The 23,024-nt window shown below is 43.4% G+C and overlaps 1 protein-coding gene across 8 annotated transcripts in view; it reads left to right on the top strand.

Moving 5' to 3' along the window:
• The first annotated feature begins 501 nt into the window (after window positions 1-501).
• Rimklb (ribosomal modification protein rimK-like family member B) overlaps window positions 502-23,024 on the top strand; it is a 39,767-nt gene continuing 17,244 nt past the window's right edge. For 2 of the 8 annotated variants that reach the window (XR_003956144.1, XR_003956143.1), the window contains exons 1-2: window positions 1,059-1,473; window positions 14,801-15,025. Coding sequence is in view for 5 of the 8 variants with exons in the window: in XM_030255058.1 (XP_030110918.1) it covers window positions 14,851-15,025 (175 nt within the window). In the remaining 3 variants the exon portion in view is untranslated. Of the gene's footprint in view, window positions 581-1,058; window positions 1,474-1,576; window positions 1,764-1,789; window positions 14,701-14,800; window positions 15,026-20,965; window positions 21,142-23,024 lie in introns of those variants that run through there. The other 6 variants (XM_030255058.1, XM_030255055.1, NM_027664.1 and 3 more) reach the window with 6 other exon arrangements.

Here is a 23,024-nt window from a genome sequence, read left to right as displayed (position 1 = left end):
TAATGCAAATATCTGTTTTCCATGGTCTTAGGTGACCTCTGTGAAAGGGTGGTGACCCACAGAAAACCACCTGCGCTGCTGGTCTTCGGGATCTGAAATCAGTAGCTATGACTTGACACGGGGTACAACATGTTTGAATTGTAGCTCATATCTGATGTCTGAAGTTATTTAGGAATGCATTTTCATTGTAAAGGCTTCACTCATGGTGTAGAGAAGGGACTTAAGTAGTGGACTGTGGTCAAATGTTTCGCCTCTTCTTTGGACGATTTGTTAGGTTTCAGGATGTAGGAAATGCTCCTAAAATATATGATGTTTATTCTGACATCAACTCGCCAAGCTGGCTCTAGCTTCCTTGTCTATCTTTGAACCTGCCCAACCCATAGTATTTATCATATCGCTTATTTTTGAGGCATCGGATCGCCTGCCTGTGATCCTCCTGCCTCAGCCTCCCTTAGTGTACCAAGCTCGCCTGAGGCTGCAGTTAACGCGCCTTTCCATACAGAGGTATTGTCTTCGGTGCGATCGCAGATCCGGACTATTACAGTTACCATCATCTTTGTCCCCAAATCTCTGCCTTCTGGTGAGGCAGGACGCTAGGGAGGGAGGGTGGCTGGCCCCCTTAGCGGGCAGCGCGAGTACCCTGGCCAGACCTCGCGGCCGGAGGCTCGGAGGGGTCGGCGGGCATCAAAGCGCTCACGGCCGCAGCCCAAGGAGGGGCTGCGCGGGGCGGGAGGGCGCACAACGGCAGGGCCTACTCTCGCGGTGCCGAGCGGAACAAACCTCGCCCCCTACCCGTTTTCCAGGCTCCGAGAGGACGGTTTGGGGGGTGGGGGTGGAGCGGCGAGGCGCGCGTCCTTGGAGCGCCCGCGTGCCTCCCCTTCGCGAGCGCGCGCCCCGCGGCTACCCCTCCGGCGGCGGGGCGGTCTCCTCGCAGGTGTCAGGAGTCGGCCGAGCGCGCTCGCCGCCCCGCCCCCCGCCCGCCGCCGCCCCCCGCCCGCGAGTGCGGCGCTCGGGGGCGGGGCCGCGCGGGTCCTCGGCTCGGGCGGGGGGCGCGCGGCGCCTCGGTCTGGGGGACGCGGGGCGGCCTCGCCGGCGTCGTGCGCTGTGTGTGAGTGTGTGTGTGTGAGTGCGTGTGTGTGAGAGAGAGAGAGCGGGGTCGCGCGCGCGCGCGGTCGAGCGACAGGCGAGTGAGGGAGGGAGCGAGCGGCGGCCGGGTGTGAGCGAGTGTGTAGGAACGGGAGTGCGGGCGTCGGGGGGAGGGGGGAGGGAGGGAGAGGCCGGCCGACCGCGAGGCCGTGAGAAAGTGGGCGAGTGGGTGAGGACGCGCGGCCTGGCTGCGGGAGCCGGCGGCGAGGAGAAAGGAGGCGGCTCCCGGCATCCCGCCCCCTCCCCCTCCTCAGCGGACTTCCCGCGGCCCGCGCTTGCTCCTAGGCGGCGGCCGGCCGGGCAGGCGAGGGAGGAGCCGGCGGCCAGGTGAGCAGCGGGCCGCCCGGGGCGGCGGCGGCGGCGGGGGCGTGGGCCGGGGGCGCGCCCTCGAGCCTGAGGCTTCGGCCGGCGACCCGGAGCCGAGCTCGGCGGCGGCGGCGGCGGCGGGAGCGGACTCGGCGCGGCGCGGCGCTGCGCGGGGGCGGGCGCCGGAGGCCGGTGGTCGCTGGGTACCACAGTCGGCGGAAGCTGAGAGTCGGCTGCCTGCGGGAGGGGGCGTGAGGCGGCGGTCGCGGCGTGGAAATTAGGCTGGTTGCCCGTGTCGCCGAGGGGGTGTGGTAAGCTTGGGAATGCTGCTTAGAGTAAAACCTGCCGGCTGCTCGGCTGTCCTCAGGGGTGTGGTTGTCGCCACTGTCCTTGTTTCCTCTGAAGAATTTGACGTGACCGAGGCAGGAGGATGCTACGAGCCTCACCCTGATGTTACTACGTCCATCCCAAGGAGTACAATTTAGAGTAGCGATCGGCTGTTTCTATTTTCTTTTTCTTTAACAACCTTTGGAACAAGAAGGAAGAAGGTTACCAAATTGAATGTTTGACTAGAGTAGATCCCCCACATCCGGATAGAGAACAACTTAAGTCCTATTAATTTATTGTTTCTCATCCCAGGTTTGTAATCCCTGTAATTCATGAATAGAGACGGAGTGTTAAATCAATGAGGTTTTTTACTAACCAACCTGTATATACCTTGAATGTGAATTTTCAGTGCTATTTTCCCAACAATTGCCTGCAGTTTTCCCAATGCCTGAAGTTGGGTTAAATTCCAAATCTATGTGGAAAGTATATCAGTTGAATATGGAGAGTTTTTCGTTGTTTGGCTTTTTTTTTTCCTAGACATTCTTAAATCATTAACCAAAATCCCAAAGATTTAAGTGCCATTTAAGTCTCTTCTCCTTCATAACGGGTACGTTGGAGGTTATTTCTTCTGTTTTAAAACAGTTGATAATATATATTTAAAGATACTTGGAAGAAAACAAGGACATTTCAGTCAGTTGTAACCCAAACCATTGTTAGTCTTTTATAGTAGGTCTCTTCTAGTCCCTCGTGTCATTGCTTCTTAGTTTGTCAAACTATTTTCATCTCCGTTTTCTGGTAGCTCCTTAAGGTACTAGAGTCCATGTGTTGGGGAGTGTTTTGTCCGATTCTGACAAAAAAAAAAGCTACGAGCTAGACAGTCACCCAGTCAACCCAGTCAAGAACCGCCTGGGTCCTCTTTCTTTTTACATCTCATAAAGAGCTCGGTGCCTAACCTACATTTAGCCTGTTGCCCGATGCCCACCAGCTACCATCTGGCTTCTGTTAGTTTATACTGGACAAGTTTTATGGAGAAAAAAAAATTGAGCCCCTGTTGAATATACACTTCAGTAGTTGCATGGGGGGTTAGAATGACAAAGTTATCTCTCCCCCTTACCCCCCATTTCCTCTTTGGCCATTGAACTGCTGGGCCCTGAAGATTGAGGCAGGAGGGACCGAAGGCAAGGAATAGGTTCTTCACTCAGAGAAAGAAGCAGGAGTCACTTTATTCAGGGCATAGCATCGTAACCTGGGAGAAAAGTGGGTGGAGGAAGGACTACGATTTTATGTGAAGAGTGAGAGGACGGGTTTTATTGTGAGTCGCTGTGAGCACTTTAATACTATGGATTCCTAGAGAAACTTCTGGCAGGTGAGTTCACAGTATTCTGTAATCCAAGTCATAAACATTAAAAGCTGAAAAAATTATAGTCATTACGTTATTTTGAAATGTGAGGGAAAAACCGTTAGCTGTGCTGACATACAGTTGTTCCAAGAGAAGCTGAGTAAGGTTAAGTAGAGAAACTGTCTTCACTTGGCATTTTCTTGCTTGTCATATTAAGATTGTTAAAGAGTATGGAGCCTCCAAAAATATCTGTACATGTGTATTTTAGAGCCATGTGCTGTGTATTTGTGCAGTTTAGGTTTGTAGAAAGGACTTTCCGACATCATAGTAACAAATGCCAGGCTGGTGTTTTTAATGTTTTCCAGTATTTCCTTTCCCCTTCTCCAAATTGCCTTAGACACAAAAGCTACAATCTACCCCTATCCCCCCTGAGGCTGTAGTGTGTGGAACCTCGCAAGTGCCTATCCGTTTTACTAAAGTTTTGTGTTCTTCCAAGTTTGACTGTTAAAACAATCTCGGGATCAGAGAGGTGACAATGGATAGTGACATCAGGCTGTCACTAGACAACCCTGGCTCCAAACTCACTATGGGGACCCCTTCATTAAGGAAAATAAAGAATGTACATTGGCAGTTGAACTACTAATGTTAAGGTGGCCAAATACCTGCCGTGAAGCAAGTTAAGGGAAGGGTTTAATTTGGCTTATAGTTCTAGGGCAGTGGTCCTCAACCTTCCCAATACTGGAACCCGTTAACACAGTTCCTCATGTTGTGGTGACCCCCAACCATAAAATCATTTCATTGCTACTTCAAAACTGCGGTAGTTTTACTGCAATGGAAATAGCCGTTGCGACTCCTGAAGTGATCACAACCGATAGGTTGAGAACCACTGCCCTAGGGGATACAGTCCCTCATGGTGTGGAGGTAAGGGGACAGTGTGTGTTGGGATGGGGGCGAAGGGGGGAGTCAGGAAGCAGCATGAGATGAATGCTGGTAGCTTACTTTGTCCTGATTCAGATGGAGATCCATAGAACATTCACTCATGATGTTGTATTCAGGGTAGTTCCCTCTCCAGGTGAACCTTTTTGGAAACATCCTCACAGACACACTGAGATGCATTTCCAAGGTGATTCGAAATCCAAATTGACAAGAATAACCATCAAAGATGGTTAGGTTACATTGGAATTTTCTGTGACACACATTTGTCTGGTATTTGGCACAGCTAGCTCAAAACATTTCTTCTCAGTTCTCTCTGTCTTATGGGGTGTGGGGTGTAGCAAGTGTGGGTGCTCTCAGACCCAAAGAGGGTGTCAGAACTGGAGCTGGAGTTACAGGTGGTTCTGAGCCACTTCCTGCATGAGCACTGGGATCTATCCAAACTTTGCTCTACACTGCTGACCGCTCTAGCACCTTAATTCCGTAGCCAGCTCTTAATCTTACCAGTCTACTATGTACTATGCTTTCTGTCCCCCATTCGGGAGAGCAGCAGGGTAAAACAGATGTGACTCATAAGTCTTTAGAGTTTGCAGTCCAGTTTCATTGATCACAGTACTAGGTTTTCTTTTGAGACAGGGTTTCTCTGTAGCCCTGGCTGTCCTGGCTGTCCTCTTTAGACCAGGCTGTCTTCTGACTCTGCCACTACAACCCAACTAGCTGATCAAGGTATTTTTTAGTCTGCCAGATTTCCCAGCAATGTCTGTAAAAGTATCAGATATTCATGATATATACCAACTCAGTTAAAAAGCTGGTAGACAACCTTATGTTTATGTTATGTGCGGATTAATTTTATACCCTTTCTCCTACAAAATGTCAGTATGTCATGAGTTATTTTTTTCTTTTTTTTATATATTTTTAAAGATTTATTTATTTTTATATATGTGAGTACACTGTCACTCTCTTCAGACACACCAGAAGAGGGCATCGGATCTCATCACAGATGGTTGTGAGTCACCATGTGGTTGCTGGGAACTGAACTCAGGACCTCTGGAAGAGCAGTCAGCACTCTTAACCATTGAGCCATCTCTCCAGCCCCCATGTCATGAGTTATGATAAAAAATTTTTAAAATTTACTCAACACCTAAATGCTTCTGTACCTTTAACCCTCTTCTGATTCTGCTTAGCTAATTGATGCTCTTAATACTTAAAGTCTGAAACAAAACATGACATTGCTTTGTAATATAAGGCCACTTGTCTTATATTGCTTTGCTCTCCCATATTGGGTAGTATTTCAGTTTTGTATTTTATCAGAAAGCTACATTTTGGAATCTTATGTAAATTTCCCCCAACAGTAATAGTAATTCTCCTATCCTGTTGGGCTCCAGTAAATGAGTGGCTTTCAGATTCCTCTATCAGAGCCAGTAATGTCTGGAAAGGAAATCTGGGGAGGTTTGACGCTTTGAGCTACACTGTGCTTTGTACCTCAAACTTCGTACCATCTTGTAGAGATACTTTGTAACAACCCTCTAACAATTCATTCTTAGTTAGCTATAGATGATAGATCAAAGGCTGGCAATTTAATTACTAAAGCGTCATACAGTTTTAGTAAAGGGTAATATTTTTCTGATTAGTGTTGGAAGGGTGCTAAAACTTGCAGTTCACTTAGGGTTTTTATTTTTTCTAATTTTCATGTATTATAATAAACACTTTACCATTTTCACTAAAGCTAAGTATACATTTTCTTTTTTTTTTCTTTTTCTTTTTGGTTTTTCGAGACAGGGTTCTCTGTGTAGCCCTGGCTGTCCTGGAACTTGTATAGGTAACTCATACAAGTAAAACCATGCCTTGTTTTTCTATAATTGTCATATTAGATTTAATATGTCCTCAGTGTTCATTCAACTTACAGCATTTATCAAAGTTTCATTTTTTTATAAAGACAGTAATTTTATATCTATTCTTACCTACGTGTATGTATGTGTCCTGCATGTGTGTGTGGTTCTCCTTGGAGGCCACGAGAGAGTGCCAGATTACCTGGAACTGGACCCAGAACCCCAGGTGCTCTTAACTACTGAGCCCCCACATTTAATTTCTTTTTGAAACTGAACAATTTAAGCTACTGCTGCTGATAGTGGTGGCTGTGTTTGTGGTGGTGGCAGGGGCAGCAGCAGCAGCAACATACACCTTTAATCTCAGGAGACACAGGCGGGCAGATAAGAGTTTGAAGCCAGCCTGGTCTACAGAGTAAGGACAGCCAGGGCTACACAGAAAAACCCTGTTTTGAAAAGCAAACAGGCACAAATGGTCAAGGAAATAACTTTCTAAAACTGAACAGGGGTAGTGTAAAACAAGAAAGCTATAGTATCCTGTAACAAGAATTTCCAGATATCATTGTCAGCGAGATAAGAGTATATTTCTTTCTTATATTTCTTTGCTAGAGTACTGGTTCTCAACATTCCCGAAGCTGCAATTCTTTAATACTTGGTAACCCCAGCCATAAAATTTATTTTTGTTGCTACTTCATAACTAATTTTGCTACTGTTTTTTGTTATCTATTTTCTGGTGATCTTCAGTGACCCCTGTGAAAGGGTCTTTTGACTCCTAAAGGGATCACGGTTACAGGTTACAGGTTGAGATCTACTTTCCTGAGGCTCCTGGGCCCTGGCTTCATTTACACAGTTGTCAAGGGTCCAGCTGTGGCTTGTAAGGATTGACCTCTCCTATTTATTCAGTGGCCTGCCTGTACCACTGTCCCAGTGTCCGTATTCTGGATGCTTGATGAAGGAGGGGCTAGAGGAGGAACATGTGCTGGAAGGGTGACTTAGAGAAGTTGCAGTACTACTACAGCTCATTCAACCTAAAAATTCAGCCAAAAAGTGGGACTGTGGCTTCATGAAAGCCTAGAGTATATAGCTGTGTTTACATGGCAGTCTGGCCCTGTAGATTATTTATTGGGCCTGTCTGCTAAACACCATCAGTACTATGTCAGAGGAATGGTTTTGGTGATTAAATTGTAAACTAGCATTATATTTGGTATATATAACCATGTTTGGCTTAAAAGCCTAAGTGAGTTTTCCCTTTATCCAAGTTTTCATTGATAGAATTTGTGTATAGTAAAATGTGAAGAGCAATCTGATTTTCAGGGAGGGCTGTGTAAGGGAAGAGGAGGCACAGTAGTGGCTGGGGAGATAAATGATGGGCAAGGGACATTTGCTAAATATACTTTCAAAAATGCTGAAGTCAGAAAACCTTTATTCCTCGCTTTATTTTATTGTAGCATCTTGGATAGGTTCTTGTTATAATACATGCCCTTTTTCATCTGTATCATATGTAGCTTAAATGAGATAATGTCTGAGAAGTGCTTTGTGAACTGTAAGTGAAAGTTTTTTCAACCTTTTACCTACATCACATCTTGTAGGAAAGAGCAGGTACTTGTCTGTGTTTACAAGTGTTGTCTTTGCCAGATCTCAGTTGCCTTTTGTGGTTTTAATAAAGATTTTAGTCTTTTTGATAGAGGGACTATATTGAATTTGGGTAGAAAAAAGGTCACATATAAAATAACCTTTTTAGTGTCATGAAAAGAGGTATCTGTCTGCCTTGAAGTATATGAGGTTGAGGCTTGTCCCTTAGGACATGGAAGCAGTGATCTTAGACATGGAAGCAGTGATCTTAGAAGTGAGGATATGTAGGAATCCCTAAGTCGGGATGTTATTTTCTGGCTTTGTGATCATTTGCAGATAGAGGGGATGGTTGGGTAGTCTATGATGTGATGGTTTGAGTTTGCCTACACAACTTTAGCTGTTTTATTAAGAATGACAAAGAAGGGTGGTGATGGCACACCAGCCCTTGGGGGAGGCAGAGCAGACACAGGTAAATCTCTGAATTTGAGGCCAACCTAACCTGTTTGTTCCAGGCAGCCAGGGCTACACAAAGAAGCCCTGTCTCAAATGAATTACAAAGAAATATATCTATTTCTATTAATATTTTTTATTTCACATTGAAGTCCCTTTTCCTTTTCAACAGAAATTCATATTTGCCTTTGGGAGTTGGGGCTGTAGAGTGTACCCAACACTTTTAGTCATATTAGGCACAGTGAAAATACTTCACCATTGCAAATACATACTCAAGAGTTATGTCTGTGATATATGATCAGTCTAATTTTATGTGAATACTAAATTGTATTTTCTCTGGATTGAAAGGATTTGTAGACATTAGGATCTATTGAATTAGGGAGAAAAAGCTTTGATAAACAGATTCCACCAAATCTAAAGTGTAATAGATAAAATACTATTATCAAGTAAATAACTATATTACTACATAGTGTGATTAGGACAGACTCTTTGACACTTAGGGTAGTAAATTCTCTGAAGATGTAGGCTCTGCTGCTAAGTTATATTTGATGGAGAGGGAAGTCTCAGTCTCTTTCCTTGTGTGCTGGACATTTAACCCAGGCCCTTTATCACCTGGCTATATCTTTAGCTCTTTTAATGAAGTTTCTTCATCTGTGATGGCTATTATACTACTGAGTTGAAATAGTGTGTGCAAAGTATTCCTTAGAGCCGGAGATAGGTAAGGTTCATTCATTCCCAGAACCTGATAAAATCAAATGCATTTAATTATTGTGTGCTGCAGAGCCTGAAGTGGGAAGGGGAGACAGTCCAATCAGGTGTTAAGGCATCCTTGGTGTTAGATAAATGTTGCCTGTAGTGTGCGTATGTGAGTTAGGACACTTTCAGTTTTCCTTTCCTCAGGGTCCCTGGATCAGACTCAAGTTGGGGAGTGAATTCGTGTGTCAGACTTAGGCTTGTACTGCATTTTTACCTACTGAGCTGTTTCTGGCCCAATTTGGTTTTGGTCTTGGTTTTTTTGAGTCAGGGTGTTAACTGTTGTAACCCAGGCTTTCCTGAAAATTGCTGTGTAGTTCTGCTGGCCTTGAAGGATTGAAGGGGTAGACTTTCTACACTTAAAAACATAATTAACATGAAATTAATAGTGTGCGCTGTATGGCTTATCTGTCTGTGTGCTTGTCTGTATATTTGTATGAAGTCTGGGTATCTTATCTTGTTTTTGTGTGTGTGTGTGTGCTGGGATCTCTCCTCCAAGTAGATAGGCTAGCTGGTCAGTATCTGCCCATCTCAGTTCCTGCTAGTACCGGGTTTATAGACTGCTATACCCAGCTTTTATATGGGTACTAGGAATCTGAATTCAGATACGTGTGCTTGCAAAGCAAACACCTTAACCACAGAGCCGTCTCCCTAGGCTTCCCCCACTTATTGACTTTTCAGATAGAGTCTCATTGTCCCAGTTTGGCCTCAGTCTTCATGTAGCCTAAGGATAACCTTGAATGGAGAACTTGTGCTTCCACATCCTGAGCCCTGGAACTACTGGTGTGCACCTGGTTTATGTGTAGAGTTTGAACCCAGGGACTTGGGTATGCTGGGCAAGCACTCAAAATAGCCAAGCTGTATCTCTAGTCCAAATTTTTTCCTATTAGAATTTTAGATTAGCATTATAGGCCAGAGACCTAGCTCTTGCCACGGAGTGAGACAGCTTGAGCTCAACCCCTGGGTGGAAGGAGAGGCTAACTTTCAGTTATTTACATCCTGATTGCAGCTCCCACCCCCTCTTCGAGAACTACTTCTAAAAGTTGTCCTCTGACCTCTACATGAGCCCATATACTTACACACCCTACGTAAATAAAAATATGGGGGGAGGGGGAACCCAGCAGTCAAAGTAATGGGCTTCATATGGCATTTTAAAAATCTTATTGTTATTATTGCTGCTGCTGTTGTTGTTTGTGCATTGATGTTTTTACCTGCATATACATCTGTGTGAGGGTGCTATAGGTTCTCCCAAACTGGAGTTAACAGACAGTTATGAGCTGTCGTGTGAGTGCAAGGAATTGAAACCAGGACCTCTGAAAGAGCAGTCAGTGCTCTTACCCACTGAGCTATTTCTCTAGTCCGTCAAGACAGAATTGTCACCTACTGCTCAGCTCCCCTGCTAGTGTCTTCTTTCTTCTTAGCCCCGCTCCTATCTCATACATATATTGCCCTCTCTTCCTTCTCCTTAAGATTTCCTCTTCCTCTTTCATGATTCCTTCCATTTATGTGCACACAATAAGTAAACAATATTTGTCTGGTTTGTTTTATATAATACTCTAATTTCCAGTTCTATTTTTCTATAAATGCCATTTTTAAAGCTGAATAAAAGTCCATTGTGTGTATCACATTTCATTATCTATTCATTATCTATTCTAAACTCGTTCCATTTCTTAGCTCTTCTGAACAGTATAGTTATGAATATCCAGATACCTCTGGTAGGGTTTAGAGTTCTTTGGGTATATACCCAGAAGTGGTATAGCTAGGTCATTTGGTACAATTTTTTTTTGTTTGCTTGTTTGTTTTTGAAATCTCCATACTAATTTCAGTAATTGGTGTACCTGTTAGTGTTCTTACAATAGCAAATAACCATTTCTCTCCTCATCAGCATTATTTGTTATCTTTACTTGATAAACATCCTGTCTGAGAAGACTGAATCAAAAGTAGTTTCTATTGTCCTCAATTCCCCTTTCTTCTCCCCCTTTGTTTGGGACAGGGTCTCTCATTAGCTCATTTATTGTTTGAAATGTTTTTTAAAATATATTTTTATTATATGTATGAATGTATGGCTGTATGTATATTACACCATATATATCTGGATGCTGGCAGAGGCCAGAAGGCATCAGAACCTCTGGAACAGAATTATGGATGGTTATGAGCCACCATGTGGGAAGTGGGAACTGAACCTACAACCTCTGTAAGAACAGTTCGTGCTGAGCCACCCTCCCCCTCTTTCCTTTCCTTTCCTTTCCTTTCCTTTCCTTTCCTTTCCTTTCCTTTCCTTTTCTTTCTTTTTTTTTTTTTTTTTTTTTTTTTTTGAGACAGGGTTTCTCTGTATAGCCCTGGCTGTCCTGGAACTCACTCTGTAGACCAGGCTGGCCTCGAACTCAGAAATTTGCCTGCCTCTGCTTCCCAAGTGCTGGGATTAAAGGCGTGCGCCACCACTGCCCGGCCCATCCCCCTCTTTTAATTAAGTTTTCCCTACATTATAAAAGCATAAGGCTTAAGAATTATTAGAGCACTGGAAGGTCCTAGTTTATAGGAACTTGAATCTGCTGAGCTCTATCGCCAGCCCTGGATTTTTATTCTTATTAATGATTTCAGTCCTCACAACTGAGGACTGAGCCGCTAGATTCACTAGATAGAACTTGCAGGTACAGAGGGTTAAGTATGTTAAGGAACTTCTGCGTACCGTTTGATGTTAGACCACTTGTTAGTTATATAACAAGTGTAGGAGATAAGGTGCCACATGCATTTAATCCCAGCCATGTTTACATAACAGGATTCAGACTCCTCAGACTTACATGGTATGACCTTGTTTCAAAAAACAACAGCAAAAAACATGGTTGGCATGATAGATTAGCAGGTAAAGGTGCTTGCTGTCAACTCTAGCAACCTGAGTTTCATCCTCAGAATTTGCATGATGGGGCTGGTGAGATGGCTCAGTGGGTAAGAGCACCCGACTGCTCTTCCGAAGGTCCGGAGTTCGAATCCCAGCAACCACATGGTGGCTCACAACCATCTGTAACAAGATCTGACTCCCTCTTCTGGAGTGTCTGAAGACAGCTACAGTGTACTTACATATAATAAATAAATAAATCTTTTAAAAAAAAAAAAGAATTTGCATGATGGAGAGAGCTGACTAGGTTAAGTTGTCCTTTAACCTCTGTATTAGTGCACTGGCACATAACCCCCCCCCCCCCATAAATAAAACACACTCCCCAAATTATAGTGTGATAGTGCTAGAGTACAGGTGTAGTAGTAGACAGGGCGTCTTTAGTGTGTTAGAGACTGCTAGAGAAAGGAAGAGTCAGGACAAAGCTATGTTAGTTAGGTCTCAGGAACAGGAAGTTTTGTTTAACCCTTCAGACCACAGATTCAGACGGAGAGGGGAACATACATAGTATCCTTAATTTTTTTCATTTTTATTTTTTGATGTTATACTTTTTTTTTGAAAACTATTATTTTGCCATGGATAGTTATAGCTTATTGAAAATTCTAAGTCTTCATAAAGTTCAAGGATTTTGAGTTTTGAGAATATCTTTTATTAAGGAAATTAGAAATAGGAACTACAGTGCCTAAGCTTTTGAAATTATTTGCAAGGTAAAAAATGTAACCGTTTTTAGCTTTAGAGTAGTATGAGAATTAGAAATTTGAGGAGATAAAAGAATATAGAGCTGGGTATGGTGACATTTGCCTATATTCCCAGCACTGGTAGTGGGGGCGGGTGCAGGGTTGGGGTGCAGTAAGGTCAGAACCGGTTTGAGCTACATATTGAGACTCTTAAAAAATGATCTAGACTTAAACACTGAAAGTAATAACTTGATTAAAAGAAGTTTATTATTTTTAGCCTTGTATGTTTTATTGGCATGCTCATGCTGAACTTTGCAAGGGAAAATTGTCAAACCTGTAGATGACTCAGACGTTCAGAGCACTTGCTACCCTTACAGAGGATCCAAGTTTGGTTCCCATCACCCACATGGTAGCTCACAACATCTATAATTACATTTTCAGGCTGGCTGCTTTCTTAGCCTCCATAGGCACCAGATATGAACCTGGTGCACGTAACAAACATGCAGACAGACACTAATACACATTAAGTCAAAACCTACTTCTCACTAACATTCAATATTTATACTTGGTTGGGTATACAATTTCACCTTCTGTGGTTGTTCACAGGGAGGTGAGTACAGCATTAGCCCTCAGAAGAAACATTTGTCCCTTCCAGGGAAGAAGTGCAGGCTTGCTTTCTTAAGTTTTTCTAAGATTTCCACAACTATGGTTAAAGTAAAAATCTTTTTTTTTTTTTTTTTTGTTTGTTTTTTGTTTTTCGAGACAGGGTTTCTCTGTGTATCTCTGGCTGTCTGGAACTCACTTTGTAGTCCAGGCTGGCCTCGAACTCAGAAATCCGCCTGCCTCTGCCTCCTGAGTGCTGGGATTAAAGGCGTGCGCCACCATACCCGGCTAAAGTAAAAATCTTATCAGGAAAAGCTTTGTAGAAAAAAAGGTTTGGCTAGGCATGGTGACGTGCTTGTTGAAGAAAGTTGAGGCTGGCGCTAAGACCTTGTCTCAAAACAAATCACCACATACAAAAACACCTTTCTGTCCAAGGACAAGGGAGCATACGTTTGTATCTTGTAGGCTCTATGGGATATCGGGAAAATAAAAACATTTTTATTTCTATTATACTTATCTTCTAATGAGATTTAATTATCTTAAACTACACAATCATTGTAATTTACAATTTTCCAAAATTGGGAATGATGGCATTGGCTGGATTTCTTCTTAGCTTTGAGCTATTATTGTATGTAGCAGAGATTAACCTCTGGCTTAAAACCATTGCTTACCTTGTGATAGAAATGGTTGTGATGTAGGAGAATTAGCATCAGTAGATGTTTTAGTGGTAGGCTTGGCAAGCCAAAATACTGAGGCTCCATACTGTTGGCTTACCATATGGGTTTGTGAAAAAAGTCTTCCTCAAGATGATATCTGGAAAAGTAGGGAAGGGTCCATTGAAGGACCAGTTCTGTCTTGCTACTCAGGAACCTGCTGATCTGCCTTGCTTTGCTTCCTTCTGATCTTGACCTTTGTTTCTGGATTGAAATCCATGCTGTCTGGCATGATAAAGTCACAGTTCCATCTGCTCACATGCTCTGCATCTGTGGGCAAGGAAATGTTTATGGATGTATTTTTTGTTTTTTGGGAAGGGAGCGAAAAGGTCTCATTTTGTAGAGGTACATAGATAATAGAGAACAGGCTGGCCTCAAACTTATCTAAAATAGGCATTTAAAACATTCTCTATTATCAAACTGTGAGTGATAAACTATTTGCTTTTCAGGAAGACAATTTTTTCAGCTTTTGTCTGATTCAGATTCAGGGAAATGGCACTCTGTGGGAAAGACAACCTCAATTTTTACACTCTAGTAAAATATGTTTCAAATGTTCTATTTAAAGAAGGGACACAAACTAAACTAAACACCGAGTAACAGTGCAGTCCCTGAGCAGTGGTGTACAGTGATGGGCATAGGTGTTTGCTTGCATTACTCCTTTTGTTATCAAAGTCTTTTCTCCTTTAAGTTACTACTTAAGATGCTGGGTTTTGCTTATGTAGCAATACAAGTTTTTCATTATTTATTATTATTATTGTAAAAGAGCAAGAGAAAATTAAATATAAAACTACAAACTTAATGGGTTATCTAATGATGGGGAAGGTAGGATATTGCCGACGATTTGTATTTGTATAAGCAATTTGTATAAAATCATACTAGGAAGGGAAGGGAATTTTTTTTCCTAAGACAGGGTTTCTCTCTGTAGCTCTGGCAGTCCTGAACTGGCCTCCAGTCTGCCTGTTGCTCTGAGTGAAATCAACTAGGATCTCTCTGCTAGACACCATGAGAGTGAGACCTAAGCAGGGTTCCTCCAGTGCACTGGGCACAGCGTTCTGTTGATGCTTAACCAAATTCTGAGAGATGTTTTTGCTAATGGCCTTAGATTCTCTACGCAGCCAAGTATGACATTGAGTTCCTCATCCTCCTGTGCCTAAGTCATCAGGTCAGCTGGAGATTCCCTCTCCTCTGCGTTCAGTTAACATAGAACTTTATCTGTGAAGTCAAATCTCATCAAGCTCATGTGTATTTCCTTTCCCATCCAGATAAAAGTTTACATCAACTAATCCAGAAAAGGAAGAACAAGCAGACCGAGATGTGTAGCTCAGTGACTGGTAAGCTGTGGTTCTTGACAGATCGTCGCATCAGGGAAGACTACCCACAGAAAGAGATCTTACGAGCGTTGAAGGCCAAATGTTGTGAAGAGGAATTGGACTTTCGGGCTGTGGTGATGGATGAGATGGTGCTGACGGTCGAGCAAGGAAATCTGGGTAAGACTCTACAACTGAGGACCAGTCTTACCATAAGGACTGCCTCACAGAGCAGCTCTGTTATAGAAGATTAGAGCTCTCAGAGTTCTAATCGTATCATGTGTGAAAGAGCTGGAGAGCTGAGTGCAAGGCCAGTCTGGTGTATAGAGTGATTCTAGGACAGCAAAGACTGCACGGTGAAAAGTTATTTAAATATACACAATTTAAATAACTTAAGGAATTTCTTTTTTTCTTCTTCTTTTCTAAGCCTCTTAAGGAATTTCTTAACTAATGGGAATTAGTTAACTAATTTCTTAACTAATGTGATTTTTTTTATCCCTTTAGATAATATCTGCAGCATTAATTAAAATAACCTATCAGATGTGGCTCATGATCATCTGCCTCAGGTGGTACATACATTTCTAATGTCTCACATGTGTTCAGAAGATAATGGATATGGTGGTTCATGCCAGTAGAGGCATGGCTGGAGATCATAGCCAGACAGCTATGAGAGAAAGAACTTGTCGACACAAACAAAATAAATATGAATAAACAAACCTCAGGGTAGCACACAAACAAGCTGCATATAACCTCTTTGACGGATCTGAATGGTTCGGGAAAATCTGAGAATTCCTAAGACAGACACGGCTGCCAGCCACCATAACTCCCCAGCAGAACTATGGAGCATAAATAAATTTTATGCCGCTTATTTTTTTTATATAATCAGGGAGGAATTGTAGGCTCCCCCAGCCTGAAGCAGGCTGATCCAGACTTTGACCTTGCTGCCATTAAGAAGGAGATTACCTAGGGTGGAGCCTTCCAACCTAGATGGCTCTTTTGTTCTGTCACCTGCCACTGCTCTCCTCCAAAACACTGCTACCTGCTGAGAGGCCCCTGAGATATTCTGGAGGAACATCCTATCCTGCATGTCACCTGAAGGCTTGCTCCAGACACCAAGAAAGGACTGGCGCTGGAGGGTAGTGGGGGAGAATGAGCCTTCCCCCTTTATAAGCACAGTTTCTGAGTAAAATCATGGGCCTTGATCAGGACCTTTGTCTTGGCTCCATTATCTCTCTCGAGGTCTAAGTCTCTTTCAGTCCCAGCCTGCCTCCCAGGTGTACCTGGTTCAAATAGGCCGCAGGCCGGCATACAACAGGTAGCCTTTGGCTGCTGCTGCTGCTTCTCCTCCTTCTCTTTTTCTTTTCTTTCTCCTTTTCTTCCTCCTTTTCTCCCTTTTCTTCCTCTTTTTATTTTTTCACCCCCAAGATAGGTTTTCTCTGTAGCCCTGGCTGTCCTGGAACTCACTCTGTAGACCAGTCTGCCTCTACCTCTCACTGGAAGTAAAGGCATTTGCCTCCCACACCTGGCACCTTTCATTTTCTAACCATGATGACTGCTAGGTAACCAAAATTTGGGAGATAGAATAGGATGTCACTCATTGTGATGTTTAGTCCACATGACTAGATAGATATGATGGTCAGCTTCACAGGATCTAGGATTACCTAAAATATGTGCTTCTGTGCGTTCTTGTGAGGCATCTTAACTAGGTTAATTCATATGGTAAAAGTCACCTTGTGAACAGGACAGTTCTTTGACAGGGGTCCTTCATCAATGTACCTCTTGTGGATCTAGGCATTTTTAATATTTTTAGATCATTACATTATGTGCATGATGGTTTTGTTTGCATGAATGTACATATACCGTGTATATGCCTGGTTTCTGTGGAGGTCAGAAGAGTGCATTGGATCCTCTGGGAAGATTTTGAGCCATTATATGGGTACTGGAAATCAAACCCTGGTCTCCCTCAAGAACAAGTACTCTTCACTGCTGAACCAACTCTTCAGCCCTGTATAGTATACTAAATGCCACCTCTTGTAGGAAGGTGACAAAACAGCCTCTTTCACGGACCCTTTTTTCTCCTTTTTATTAACAATGTTTTTCAAGTTCTTTTTCTTTGGAAGATTTTCATCAGTATACACCTAATTACAGAGCAAAACCAAATTATACTGTTATACTAAAATGGAGCCGGTTGACTCACCCAGGTTGGGGCCGTGGGCCTCTGTCCTTGGGCTGCCAGTATCCCTGCTTATCTCTTAGCTTTCCTGACTGTGGTTTTGACTTCAGGCTCCCTGCTTCATCTCAAAGCCACCCCATTTGATAGCAAGGTTCCTTGTTTTCAAAATTGAGTACTTGGGTCAAGCTCTTGTCATTTGACCTGTAGAAAAGATAATGAAACAGCCTTCATCAAATAAGTGGCAGATTTCCAAGTTGCATGCTTATAATGTAGCCCAGGTTGGCCCCAAATGTTTAATGATCTCCTTTTCCTACCCTTCAGAGCTGAAATTAGTGGTATGGGTATCACATGTGGCTCTCCTGAATGTAATTATAAATGGCATTAATATTTGTTTTTTTTTTAAGATGAGCTTTCTGCCCTGAAATGACACCTGACATTAATTTGAGGAAAATTCATAGTTTAAAATACAATATCTGCTACATATGGATTACATTTCTTATGTCACCCTTTAGTTTTTGGATACTCTCTTTAAAAAAAAATTACCTTTCATTTCTAGACAATTGTCATGTTAAGTTCTGAGATTAATTTTCTAGTTAAGTCCAGTGCAGTGAAGTTTCTCCCAGAGGCCCTTTTGTTTTGAATGTACCGTTTTTTGTCTGTTTCTGTTTGTTCTTGTATCCCATCTGCTTTTCCCATAGAAGGTCTTATGCTACCAGTCACTGTAGTCTAGGCTGACTTGGAACTCCTGTCTTGGCCTCTCTTGTACTGGGATCAGAGGCCTGAGCCACTGAGGCCTGAGCCACTGTGCCCAGCTTAGTAGTGATTTAACATCTGACCCTGTTTCTGTTTCTGCTTGTTGCTTTCTTCAAACTATTGTTTACTGCCGCAGTCTCCGACCCGCAGAGACAAGAACGACATGGACACCAAGTCGGGTTCACGCAGCAGCTTCTTTTACTTGCAGTTTTTTCACTTACAGCTCTCTCCACTTAGGGCAAGGGCAATTCTCTTATACTCGCGGCAACTGACCTCATCTCTCTCCACACCAACTCATCCAATCAGACTCACACACGCTCCAGGCACAAGCTCAGGTCGGTCACAGATAGGCTGACAGATCTGGATCACGAGGAATAGTCTAGCTTGGCAGGCAGCTTACGCATGCAGTTTCACTGGGCTTGTTCTGGCAAGGCAGTAAACATGTGGGGTTCACGGGTCCTGGCAATGGGCCAGGGCGCCATCTTGGCCCATGTGGCCGCACACGCTTCCCGCAGTTTACTCTTCTATTGGTGTAATAAAACACCTCAGCAAAACCCAACCTACAACTTAGGTGAGAAATTTACTTCAGCCTACTGTCTGGCATTGTAGATAAGCTGAGGGAGGAACTTGAGATTGCTAGTCACCAGTAGAGTAAATGCATGACTGTTCATTTGCATGTGCTCAGGAAGTCTGCTTAGAGAATGGTATTGACCTTAGTGAGCTGAGTCTTCTCGCCCTGGTTAGAGTAATTCAGACAGTTCTCCACAGACATGCTCACAGGCAGCCCCCCATAGAGTCAGCTTGCCAGGTGACTCTAGGTTGTGTCAAGTTGGCAGTTACTGACGGTATCTTTACCTTTGTGTCTTGTCTGTCCCATGCAGCATGGTTTTGTGGTGGTGGTGGTGAAGGGTCTCAGTGTAAACCAAGCTGGTCTGGAACTCAGTGCAGGCTGGCTGTGAATTTGGCTCTCAGGTAGTGCTGTGATCACAGTGTGAGTGACAGCCTGGCTAGCTGCATGATTTCAGCAGAGATCCATCTCGTAATATAGACACATCCAACTTTCCTTCTAAAAGCCAAGTACTAATTTACTGTTTTACTCTACATTGTATCTACTTGGATTCATATCATCAGTGCACAGTATTGTATATCTGTGTCAACTTGTCTGTTTCCATATTTATTTTTGTGGTTCTGGAAATGAACTTAGGGCTTTGTGCTTGCTATAAAAATGCATACCACTGATTACATGCCCAGTCTAACTTACTTGATAATGGCTGTTCTAATGGATATGAAATACTGGCTCATTATGGCTTTGATTATCAGTGTTGAATATCATTTCAGTTAGCAAGATCAGCAAGTAATCACTCTCTAAGTAAATCTAACTGGATACAGTGGTAACTGATCAAAGTTGAGTATCCTTTCAAGGGAGAATGATATTTTGGAGAAATAGATATTCAAGTCCTTTACATTGGCTTGAGGAGAGATCTTAAGAACTTGGGTCTTTTCCGAGTATGTTTTACTTGGGTTTGTGTGGATTTTGACTTCCTTTCTGGTTTTGGGTGTCTCCATTTCCTAGCTATTCATTGCATCTTCGCCACAGGGCCAAGGTTGCTGCTGTGTTCCTGTAATAACTTGCTTCAGGTAACTTTCAGGTAGCTTTCAAAAGCAGTGCCTTTATCTTTCCTACCTGGGAACCTTGGGTGAAACGGGAATCAGTTCTTTTGCAGTACCCTGTTAGATCAGAACCTTGCAAGTAAGATCTGCATTACTTTGAGTTCCTAGGGAGAGTTACTGTGATGCCAAGTTCTGTAGGAGACAGTGCCACTACTCAGAAGGGGGATGTAGGTGAGATAAGAAAGATTCCATGAATCTGCTTTATGTTTTTGAGGCTGGGTCTAGTGTTAGCAGGGTTGCTTCCAAATTCATTATGCAACTGAAGCTAGCCTTGAGCCTTTTGATTGATGATCCTCCCCTCTACCTCCTGAGTGCTAGGTTTCCAGGGGTATTCCAACATACCTGGCCCTTTGTTTTCAGTATGGCTATTTGTGTATTTGAGTCTCTCTGTGTAGCTCTGGCCTGGATCTTACTTTGTAGACCATGCTGGCTCAAGATCCCCTGCTCCTGTTTCCCAAGTGCTGGGATTTATAGGTATGCCACACAATGCCAGGATTTCTTTTTATTTTTTATTTGTGCATGGCTGCTTTACCTGCATGTATGTACGACTTTAATGCCTGGTTGCTGAAGAGGCCAGGTGTTCCATTCCTAGGAACTGGAGTTGCAGACAAAACTGCCACATGAGTGTTGGGAATCAAACACAGCTTCTTTGGAAGAGCAGCCACATAACTGCTCAGCCCTCTCTTGAGTTAACTTATACAGAATAGTAATTTTGACATGTTTGTCTGAATAATTAGTAAAAATGTATAAGCTCCTGCAAGTGTGTATGTATGAGTGTATGTGTGTGCATGTGTGTGCCTGGGGCAAAAAGAGGTCGGAAGAGGGTGTTAGAAGCCGTGTTGTAAACCACCATATGGGTGCTGGGAATTGAACCCTGGTCCTCTATAAGAGCAAAGAGTGGTCTAGTCCACTGAATAAAAATAAAAGTATTTTTGTATATATGGTGTATATGGGTGTTTTGCCTGCATGTATGTCTGTATACCACATACACCAAGTGTCTACATAGACCAGAAGAGTGTTGGATCCCCTGAGACTGGACTTATAGATGGTTGTGAGCCACTATGTGTGTGTTGAGACTTGAACCCAGGTCCTCTAGAAAGAGCAGCCAGTGCTTCTTGCTATCGAGCCATTTCTCCAGGGATGGAAGTCATATGCCTTCTCCCTACAGCAGGTGAAGCAGGGTGTCATTATCCCCACCAGCTGGTGATCTTAAGCTGGTTTCTGCTTGCTTAACTTTTAAAAAATGTTTCCCTTTTGTAACTAAAATATTTAAGATAGGGAAGATTCCTTTGAAAAATGTAGATCATTTCTCCTTAAATGAGTGGGTGCTGGGAATTGTAACTGGGTTGTAGGCTTAGAGTTTTTAAAACTTACTTTAATAAGGGTTCTCAAATGCAGCTGCCCTGCTTCTAGCCCACTGTCCACAGGTAGGGGAGAAAAAATGGCAAATAGGACAAGGGAATGTGGCTCTGTTTAGAAGTTCTTTGGGGCGATTCCAATCTTTGTTGCCAGGATACCAGCAGTCCAATTCAATAGTGTCAGGATACCATCAGTCCAGGCATGAGTCAGCGGGAGCCACCAGGACCAGCTGCAATGCCAGCAGTTCTCTGCTGTGCCTCTCTCAACGAAGACTAGAGACCAGCACCATGTCTGCCTGCAGGCTGCCATGTTTTCCATCATGATAATGGTGAAGGCATGGGTGAGCCAGTCCTGGGGGTTCAAGCAGGAGAGCTGGCCCAGCCCCTTGGCAGCTCCAGCACTTGGGAGTATGGTTCCCATACCTTGACTGGGCAACACAGAGAGTGGTGTGGGTGAGCACAGCTGACCCTACCTCCTGCCAGTGATGGCATTGGTTGGGCTAGCCAGACTTGTGCTTGCCCTGGTGGTACCATTGTGGAAGAGCTGGCAGGCTGATCATCTCAGCTGCCAGTCAGGTCTGTAGGTTTTTCTTAAGTAGGTAATTAATAGTGTGAGTCCTTATGGCCTTTTCAGACATCCTTATTCTTTTACCTCCTCCTCTAGGCATTCCTAATTAGAGTCCCCACCCTGCTCTTTCCTGATCCCCCATCCAGTCACCTCTACTTTGCTATTCCCTCCTTTATTGCTCCCCTACCTCACCCTCCACCTTGGCAGAGTTCCTTTTTACTTCTGGTATTTGTAGTTACATTTCCTAGAGTAAGATGCAGGGCTAGGACCCTTATGAGAACATGCAGTGTTCTCTCAGTATATCTTCTAATTCCATCCATTTGCCCACAGAGTCCATGCTTTCACTTTTGTGTGTTTGTAGCCCAGCAGCACTCCACAATGTATATGCACCACATCTCACTAACTACTTGTTTCTTGAGGGACATCAGGCTGTTTCTGTTCTCTGACTGTTAGAGCCAAGGGACATAGCTAAGCTGGTGTCAGGAGGGTGGAGTGGGTCAGATGGCAGATTTATAGTTAGCTTTTTTTGTTTTGTTTTTTTCGATTTTTGTTTTTTAGGTTTTTTTTTCAAGACAGGGTTTCTCTGTATAGCCCTGGCAGTCCTGGAACTCACTCTGTAGACCAGGCTGGCCTCGAACCCAGAAATCCCCCTGCCTCTGTCTCCCAAGTGCTGGGATCAAAGGCGTGCACCACCACTGCCCGGCTATGGTTAGCTTTTTGAGAATTCTCCATACTGGAGGAGATCTTAGACCATTTTGTAGTGAGTAGTGGCTTCCTTTCTTTCCCCTCACCCCTCAGCATTTGTTCTTTGCCATTCTGACTGGGATAAGAATCACAGAGTTTTGATTTGGGATAATAAACATTTATTTTGTTTTTGCTGTTCTATTTGTGCTGTCCTGGAAATTGCTATGTAGACCAGACTGGCTTTAAACTCACAAGAGCTGCTTCTGCCTCTCCCTCCTGAGTGCTGTGATTAAAGGCATGTGCTTCCATGGCCAAGTTCAGTGTCCCCAGGCCCATTTTTCAGATAGGTTACTTGGTTTTTTTGTTTGTTTACCAGTTTTGTTTTTATATTCTAATTATTACTTCTTTGTCAGAAATGTATAGCTCAAGATTCTTTGGGGTTCTTCACTTTTTTTTTCTTTTTCCTTTTAAATAATTATCCTGATTGCTTTCAACTGTGGCCAGGGTGCAGTGGTCCACAGCTGACAATCTCTTTTTGTTTAAGAATTTATTTTATATATGTGAATACACTGTCACTATCTTCAGACACACCTGAAAAGGGCATTGGATCCCATTACAGATGGTTGTGAGCCACCATGTAGTTGTTGGGAATTGAACTCAGGATCTCTGGAAGAGCAGTCAGTTCTCTTAACCTCTGAGACATCTCTCAGGCACATCCCCCCTTTAAGTTGATTGTTTCTTTAGATGTGACATCCTACTTGTCAGTTCTTGGTCTTAATTCTTGGGCAAATGGAGCACTGTTTAGATAGTCCTTTCCAAACACCCATATCGCCCTGGATACTGTGTCTTCTAGCAGTTCAGGGTTCAGGCTTAGGTCTTTGATCCATTTAGACTTAGTTTTTGTGTGAGGTGTTAGATGGGGTCTAATTTCATTCTTCTGCATGTGCACATGCAGTTTTCCCAGCACTATTT

The sequence above is a fragment of the Mus musculus genome, chromosome 6 (assembly GCF_000001635.26).
Source record: "Mus musculus strain C57BL/6J chromosome 6, GRCm38.p6 C57BL/6J".
In the NCBI taxonomy this organism is placed as follows: domain Eukaryota; kingdom Metazoa; phylum Chordata; class Mammalia; order Rodentia; family Muridae; genus Mus; species Mus musculus.
The sequence above is the reverse complement of the archived record's forward strand: the minus strand, read 5'-3'. Positions and strand labels throughout refer to the sequence as shown.